At 52.6% G+C, this 8,859-nt stretch overlaps 1 protein-coding gene across 1 annotated transcript; it reads left to right on the top strand.

The window, feature by feature from the left end:
• Nucleotides 1-53: 53 nt before the first annotated feature.
• spcs1 (signal peptidase complex subunit 1) lies at nt 54-8,111 on the top strand. Its single transcript, NM_001016638.2, is given in 4 exon segments — nt 54-96; nt 5,229-5,288; nt 5,932-6,018; nt 7,842-8,111. Coding segments are annotated over 4 exon segments (300 nt in total). The 5' UTR covers nt 54-60; the 3' UTR covers nt 7,959-8,111.
• The last annotated feature ends 748 nt before the right edge of the window (nt 8,112-8,859 follow it).

Below are 8,859 nucleotides of genomic sequence, written 5' to 3'. Positions count from 1 at the left end.
TTGGCTCCGAGGCACTTCCGGTACGGCACTTCCGGTGGAGCATCTGTTACTGCCGCGATCATGTTGGGGGTATTCAGCTCCATCCCGACCCAGATGGTGAGTGGGGCCGGGGGGCATTAGGTGGGGGGCCACAGGGTATGTAGGGAAGGGGGGGCATTGGGTGGGGGGCCACAGGGTATGTAGGGAAGGGGGGGCATTAGGTGGGGGGCCACAGGGTATGTAGGGAAGGGGGGCATTGGGTGGGGGGCCACAGGGTATGTAGGGAAGGGGGGGCATTAGGTGGGGGGCCACAGGGTATGTAGGGAAGGGGGGGCATTGGGGTGGGGCCACAGGGTATGTAGGGAAGGTGGGGCCGGGGGGGCATTAGGTGGGGGCCACAGGGTATGTAGGTAAGGTGAGGCCGGGGGGGCATTAGGGGGTGGGCCACAGGGTATGTAGGCAAGGTGGGACCCCAGTGGGGGGGCAGCTAGGAGAATCTGAGGTATGATGGGAGGGGCTTCACTGGGCAACTGTAAGGGATGTGGGGCAGTAGGAGGGTATATAGTGAGGGATATGGGGTATAGGGGCAGTAGGAGGGGATATAGTGAGGGGTATGGGGTATAGGGGCAGTAGGAGGGTATATAGTGAGGGGTATAGGGGCAGTAGGAGGGGATATAGTGAGGGGTATTGGGGTATAGGGGGCAGTAGGAGGGGATATAGTGAGGGATATGGGGTATAGGGGCAGTAGGAGGGATATAGTGAGGGGTATGGGTATAGGGGCAGTAGGAGGGGATATAGTGAGGGGTATAGGGTATAGGGGCAGTAGGAGGGGATATAGTGAGGGGTATGGGGTATAGGGGCAGTAGGAGGGGATATAGTGAGGGGTATGGGGTATAGGGGCAGTAGGAGGGGATATAGTGAGGGGTATGGGGTATAGGGGCAGTAGGAGGGGATATAGTGAGGGGTATGGGGTATAGGGGCAGTAGGAGGGGATATAGTGAGGGATTTGGGGTATAGGGGCAGTAGGAGGGTATATAGTGAGGGGTATAGGGGCAGTAGGAGGGGATATAGTGAGGGGTATGGGGTATAGGGGCAGTAGGAGGGGATATAGTGAGGGATATGGGGTATAGGGGCAGTAGGAGGGGATATAGTGAGGGATATGGGGTATAGGGGCAGTAGGAGGGGATATAGTGAGGGGTATGGGGTATAGGGGCAGTAGGAGGGGATATAGTGAGGGGTATGGGGTATAGGGGCAGTAGGAGGGGATATAGTGAGGGGTATGGGGTATAGGGGCAGTAGGAGGGTATATAGTGAGGGATTTGGGGTATAGGGCAGTAGGAGGGGATATAGTGAGGGGTATAGGGGCAGTAGGAGGGGATATAGTGAGGGATTTGGGGTATAGGGCAGTAGGAGGGTATATAGTGAGGGGTATAGGGGCAGTAGGAGGGGATATAGTGAGGGGTATGGGGTATAGGGGCAGTAGGAGGGGATATAGTGAGGGATATGGGGTATAGGGGCAGTAGGAGGGGATATAGTGAGGGATATGGGGTATAGGGGCAGTAGAAGGGGATATAGTGAGGGGTATGGGGTATAGGGGCAGTAGGAGGGGATATAGTGAGGGATATGGGGTATAGGGGCAGTAGGAGGGGATATAGTGAGGGATATGGGGTATAGGGGCAGTAGGAGGGGATATAGTGAGGGATTTGGGGTATAGGGGCAGTAGGAGGGTATATAGTGAGGGGTATAGGGGCAGTAGGAGGGGATATAGTGAGGGGTATGGGGTATAGGGGCAGTAGGAGGGGATATAGTGAGGGATATGGGGTATAGGGGCAGTAGGAGGGGATATAGTGAGGGGTATGGGGTATAGGGGCAGTAGGAGGGGATATAGTGAGGGATATGGGGTATAGGGGCAGTAGGAGGGTATATAGTGAGGGATATGGGGTATAGGGGCAGTAGGAGGGGATATCGTGAGGGATATGGGGTATAGGGGCAGTAGGAGGGGATATAGTGAGGGATATGGGGTAAAGGGGCAGTAGGAGGGTATATAGTGATCTAGTGAGGGGTATAGGGGCAGTAGGAGGAGATCTAGTGAGGGGTATAGGGGCAGTAGGAGGGTATATAGTGAGGGATTTGGGGTATAGGGGCAGTAGGAGGGGATATAGTGAGGGGTATGGGGTATAGGGGCAGTAGGAGGGTATATAGTGAGGGGTATGGGGTATAGGGGCAGTAGGAGGGGATATCGTGAGGGATATGGGGTATAGGGGCAGTAGGAGGGATATCGTGAGGGATATGGGGTATAGGGGCAGTAGGAGGGGATATAGTGAGGGATATGGGGTAAAGGGGCAGTAGGAGGTATATAGTGATCTAGTGAGGGGTATAGGGCAGTAGGAGGAGATCTAGTGAGGGGTATAGGGGCAGTAGGAGGGTATATAGTGAGGGATTTGGGGTATAGGGGCAGTAGGAGGGGATATAGTGAGGGGTATGGGGTATAGGGGCAGTAGGAGGGTATATAGTGAGGGGTATAGGGGCAGTAGGAGGGGATATCGTGAGGGATATGGGGTATAGGGGCAGTAGGCAGGGATATAGTGAGGGATATGGGGTATACGGGCTGTAGGAGGGGATATAGTGAGGGATATGGGGTATAGGGGCAGTAGGAGGGGATATAGTGAGGGGTATGGCGTATAGGGGCAGTAGGAGGGGGTTTGGGGTATAGGGGCAGTAGGAGGGGATATAGTGAGGGGTATGGGGTATAGGGGCAGTAGGAGGGGATATAGTGAGGGGTATGGGGTATAGGGGCAGTAGGAGGGGATATAGTGAGGGATTTGGGGTATAGGGGCAGTAGGAGGGTATATAGTGAGGGGTATAGGGGCAGTAGGAGGGGATATAGTGAGGGGTATGGGGTATAGGGGCAGTAGGAGGGGATATAGTGAGGGGTATGGGGTATAGGGGCAGTAGGAGGGGATATAGTGAGGGGTATGGGGTATAGGGGCAGTAGGAGGGGATATAGTGAGGGGTATGGGGTATAGGGGCAGTAGGAGGGGATATAGTGAGGGGTATGGGGTATAGGGGCAGTAGGAGGGGATATAGTGAGGGGTATGGGGTATAGGGGCAGTAGGAGGGGATATAGTGAAGGATTTGGGGTATAGGGGCAGTAGGAGGGGATATAGTGAGGGATATGGGGTATAGGGGCAGTAGGAGGGGATATAGTGAGGGGTATGGGGTATAGGGGCAGTAGGAGGGGATATAGTGAGGGGTATGGGGTATAGGGGCAGTAGGAGGGGATATAGTGAGGGGTATGGGGTATAGGGGCAGTAGGAGGGGATATAGTGAAGGATTTGGGGTATAGGGGCAGTAGGAGGGGATATAGTGAGGGATTTGGGGTATAGGGGCAGTAGGAGGGGATATAGTGAGGGGTATAGGGGCAGTAGGAGAGGATATAGTGATCTAGTGAAGGGTATAGGGGCAGTAGGAGGGTATATAGTGATCTAGTGAAGGGTATAGGGGCAGTAGGAGGAGATCTAGTGAGGGGTAAAGGGGCAGTAGGAGGGTATATAGTGATCTAGTGAAGGGTATAGGGGCAGTAGGAGGGTATATAGTGATCTAGTGAAGGGTATAGGGGCAGTAGGAGGAGATCTAGTGAGGGGTAAAGGGGCAGTAGGAGGGTATATAGTGATCTAGTGAAGGGTATAGGGGCAGTAGGAGGAGATCTAGTGAGGGGTAAAGGGGCAGTAGGAGGGTATATAGTGATCTAGTGAGGGGTATAGGGGCAGTAGGAGGAGATCTAGTGAGGGGTAAAGGGGCAGTAGGAGGGTATATAGTGATCTAGTGAAGGGTATAGGGGCAGTAGGAGGAGATCTAGTGAGGGGTAAAGGGGCAGTAGGAGGGTATATAGTGATCTAGTGAGGGGTATAGGGGCAGTAGGAGGAGATCTAGTGAGGGGTATAGGGGCAGTAGGAGGGTATATAGTGAGGGATTTGGGGTATAGGGGCAGTAGGAGGGGATATAGTGAGGGGTATAGGGGCAGTAGGAGGGTATATAGTGATCTAGTGAAGGGTATAGGGGCAGTAGGAGGGTATATAGTGATCTAGTGAAGGGTATAGGGCAGTAGGAGGAGATCTAGTGAGGGGTAAAGGGGCAGTAGGAGGGTATATAGTGATCTAGTGAGGGGTATAGGGGCAGTAGGAAGGGATCTAGTGAGGGGTATTGGGTCTGTAAGAGGGTACACAGTGAGGGGTATAAGGGCAGTAGGAGGAGAATCCCTATGTGCCATAGTTTTATGGTATCTCTCTGTACAGGCTATGAGCAAACTTAGGGGGCTGTTCCTGCTGAATTGTGCTTAGTACAGGGGAATCCCTATGTGCCATAGTTTTATGGTATCTCTCTGTACAGGCTATGAGCAAACTTAGGGGGCTGTTCCTGCTGAATTGTGCTTAGTACAGGGGAATCCCTATGTGCCATAGTTTTATGGTATCTCTCTGTACAGGCTATGAGCAAACTTAGGGGGCTGTTCCTGCTGAATTGTGCTTAGTACAGGGGAATCCCTATGTGCCATAGTTTTATGGTATCTCTCTGTACAGGCTATGGACAAACTTAGGGGGCTGTTCCTGCTGAATTGTGCTTAGTACAGGGGAATCCCTATGTGCCATAGTTTTATGGTATCTCTCTGTACAGGCTATGAGCAAACTTAGGGGGCTGTTCCTGCTGAATTGTGCTTAGTACAGGGGAATCCCTATGTGCCATAGTTTTATGGTATCTCTCTGTACAGGCTATGGGAAAACTTAGGGGGCTGTTCCTGCTGAATTGTGCTTAGTACAGGGGAATCCCTATGTGCCATAGTTTTATGGTATCTCTCTGTACAGGCTATGGGCAAACTTAGGGGGCTGTTCCTGCTGAATTGTGCTTAGTACAGGGGAATCCCTATGTGCCATAGTTTTATGGTATCTCTCTGTACAGGCTATGGGCAAACTTAGGGGGCTGTTCCTGCTGAATTGTGCTTAGTACATTTTACTCCGGGGCAGATTCAGACCCAAGGAAATCTGCTTACAGTTTCAGATAAAGTTTTGGGGCCCCGTTATTAATGTGCTGTGGGGGCCCCGGGGGCTCAGCAGTTTGTGTGGGGTGCAGGCTCTACACGGCCAGTCTTTCACTATCATTGGTGAGTGTCAGCCGCCAGCTCCAGTACTGGGCAGGGTGCTGGGTGGGGGCTGCCATTTTCTTTTACCCTCATATTATTTCTCTTTCTTTTCTAGGACTTCAAGGGTCAAAAACTCGCTGAACAGATATTCCAGGGCATCATCCTCTTCTCTGCGGTAAGTACCCCTACCCCTACCTCATCCTGCCCCGGGGCAATGGTAACTGCCTACAGCCCTCCCTGTGATAGGCCAGGGAACTCTGAGTATTATAAGGGATAGTGTACCCCCTACTGTGTATGATAAGGATATTAGCAGTCACTGAGGGGTTCTGTGCCCCCCATATAAAGGCACAAGGCTGCAGGCTGAGTTATACAGGGAACTCTGAGTATCACTCATGTATTATAAGGGATAATGTACCCCCTACTGTAAATGATAAGGATATTAGCAGTCACTGAGGGGTTCTGTGCCCCCCATATAAAGGCACAAGGCTGCAGGCTGAGTTATACAGGGAACTCTGAGTATCACTCATGTATTATAAGGGATAATGTACCCCCTACTGTAAATGATAAGGATATTAGCAGTCACTGAGGGGTTCTGTGCCCCCCATATAAAGGCACAAGGCTGCAGGCTGAGTTATACAGGGAACTCTGAGTATCACTCATGTATTATAAGGGATACTGTACCCCCTACTGTAAATGATAAGGATATTAGCAGTCACTGAGGGGTTCTGTGGGACAGTGAGTGGGGGGCTGTGAGTTGAGTATTGGGGTGCTGCTGGGTGACAGTTGGGGCGCAATATAATACATACTCCCGTTCCCAGGTTCTGGGCTTTCTCTATGGGTACGTGATTGAGCAATTCGGTTGGACCGTGTATATCGTTATCGCTGGATTCGCCGTCTCTTGTTTGGTGAGGAGTTTCCATAATGTTTGATCGATAAGATGTTGGGCGGAGCTTGGGATTCATCTGCCCCCATTGCATAGCAACTAAGGCTGAAACACCTGCCTCCATTGCATAGCAACTAAGGCTGAAACACCTGCCTCCATTGCATAGCAACTAAGGCTGAAACACCTGCCTCCATTGCATAGCAACTAAGGCTGAAACACCTGCCTCCATTGCATAGCAACTAAGGCTGAAACACCTGCCTCCATTGCATAGCAACTAAGGCTGAAACACCTGCCCCCATTGCATAGCAACTAAGGCTGAGACACCTGCCCCCATTGCATAGCAACTAAGGCTGAGACACCTGCCCCCATTGCATAGCAACTAAGGCTGAGACACCTGCCCCCATTGCATAGCAACTGAGGCTGAGACACCTGCCCCCATTGCATAGCAACTAAGGCTGAGACACCTGCCCCCATTGCATAGCAACTAAGGCTGAGACACCTGCCCCCATTGCATAGCAACTAAGGCTGAGACACCTGCCCCCATTGCATAGCAACTGAGGCTGAGACACCTGCCCCCATTGCATAGCAACTGAGGCTGAGACACCTGCCCCCATTGCATAGCAACTGAGGCTGAGACACCTGCCCCCATTGCATAGCAACTGAGGCTGAGACACCTGCCCCCATTGCATAGCAACTGAGGCTGAGACACCTGCCCCCATTGCATAGCAACTGAGGCTGAGACACCTGCCCCCATTGCATAGCAACTGAGGCTGAGACACCTGCCCCCATTGCATAGCAACTGAGGCTGAAACACCTGCCCCCATTGCATAGCAACTGAGGCTGAAACAGCTGACCCCATTGCATAGCAACTAAGGCTGAGACACCTGCCCCCATTGCATAGCAACTAAGGCTGAGACACCTGCCCCCATTGCATAGCAACTAAGGCTGAGACACCTGCCCCCATTGCCATAGCAACTAAGGCTGAGACACCTGCCCCCATTGCATAGCAACTAAGGCTGAGACACCTGCCCCCATTGCATAGCAACTAAGGCTGAGACACCTGCCCCCATTGCATAGCAACTAAGGCTGAGACACCTGCCCCCATTGCATAGCAACTAAGGCTGAGACACCTGCCCCCATTGCATAGCAACTAAGGCTGAAACACCTGCCCCCATTGCATAGCAACTAAGGCTGAAACACCTGCCCCCATTGCATAGCAACTAAGGCTGAAACACCTGCCCCCATTGCATAGCAACTAAGGCTGAAACACCTGCCCCCATTGCATAGCAACTAAGGCTTAAACACCTGCCCCCACCCTGAGCTCTTTACTGATATTATTCCATTGAGAGAGAGAGTTGCCCCGTTGGGCACTGCCCCCAGTTTACACTAAAGGGGGAAATAAATGAATTTTGGCAAAGTTGGATCTGTGGTTATTCACTTCCTGGGTCAGACTGGCGCCTTCTTATTGGTTTACTCTGACCCCTTTGGCTTTGGGACATTTATCATTGCTAAAGGTGCAAGTGCTGGAATTCTAAGGCTGCACCATGGCGCCCCCTGGTGCCCATACACAGAGGTGCAGAGCTCACACACTAGCCATTCTGACCAATCACAGACTCCTGTTTGTTCCTTGTGGGGCAGGTAATTATATTCCCAGTGCTCAGATAATCCCCCTGTATAGTGGGCCAATGCTAACAAACCAGTCACAACAATGGGTGATAGGAGGGGCTAGACAATTGCACAAGGGGGGGGGTACTGTCCCTGCTGGGAGTTGGGGTGCAGGAGTGAGAATGAGTGGAAGAGTACTGGGATGTGGCCCCAAACTGACCGGCTTCTGTCTCGTTGCAGCTGACCCTGCCCCCCTGGCCCATGTACCGCCGACACCCGCTGAAATGGCTGCCAGCGCAGGACGGGGCCCAGGACGAGAAGAAGCAAACAGAGAAGAAGCCCAAGAAGCACAAATAGCCTGGGGGCGTGGCTTCCGGGAGGGACCGCCTGCGACCAAATCTGGCGAATGGACTTGAGCCAGGGAGTTGGGGAAAGCTTTCTGCTAAGCAGAACATTGGCAGTGGCGGGGGGGCCACGGGTTTCTTGTGTCCAATAAATACATTGTCAGAACCTGTTGTCCAACTGCCTGGTCTTTTCTTAGTGGTCCAATCAGCTGCCATGTCTGCAAGCTCCTCCTCCTCAATGCTTCTTTCTGCAGGTCCCGCCCACCTCATCCTTTTGGTCTTTTCCATTTCCTCTTCCCCTCCCCCATAGGATGGAGGTGTGGCCAAGAGTGCCCCCACCCCTTCCTGTAATAAACTGATACAGCGCCAACAACTTCCTTCCTGTGTGGGTTGGGCCTGATACACTCCATTTTTTTTTCCTGTTCCTTCGCATGGTTGTGGGCAACAATGGGTTAATCCCGTGTCACGTGACCACGACTAACAAGCCCGCCCCCAAGCCTCCATCCCTTTCCTGTGAGTGGAGCTCACCCTTAGTGCCAGCAGGGGGCTCTGCCTGCGCCAGCTCCGGGTATTATTGCCTGAGTGGGGCCTGGGGGCAAATGGCGCCATCACATGAAGCCTTTGGGTGCAATAAGTGGGGTAGTACTGGGGCTCCTCCCTGTGCGCTCTGCTGGCTTCTGATTGGCTGACGGTTACCGGCAGGACAAGCCGATAAATAGGGGCCATTCCCTTTATTGCCCCGGAGGCTTTTGTTTGTTTGTTCCCCCTGGTAATGAGACTGGGAGGGGCTTGGGTGGGTTGCCATAGAGATATTAACCCTGCGCTCTGCAACACAACACACCTGCTTTACACCATAACGCGTCTCTCTGCGTGGGTTTAACAGTTTAGGGAAACGCCAATCCACTTCTATGGAT

Source organism: Xenopus tropicalis, chromosome 4, assembly GCF_000004195.4.
Source record: "Xenopus tropicalis strain Nigerian chromosome 4, UCB_Xtro_10.0, whole genome shotgun sequence".
Classification (NCBI taxonomy): domain Eukaryota; kingdom Metazoa; phylum Chordata; class Amphibia; order Anura; family Pipidae; genus Xenopus; species Xenopus tropicalis.
Note: the sequence above shows the minus strand (reverse complement) of the source record. Positions and strands in the feature narration are given on the sequence as shown.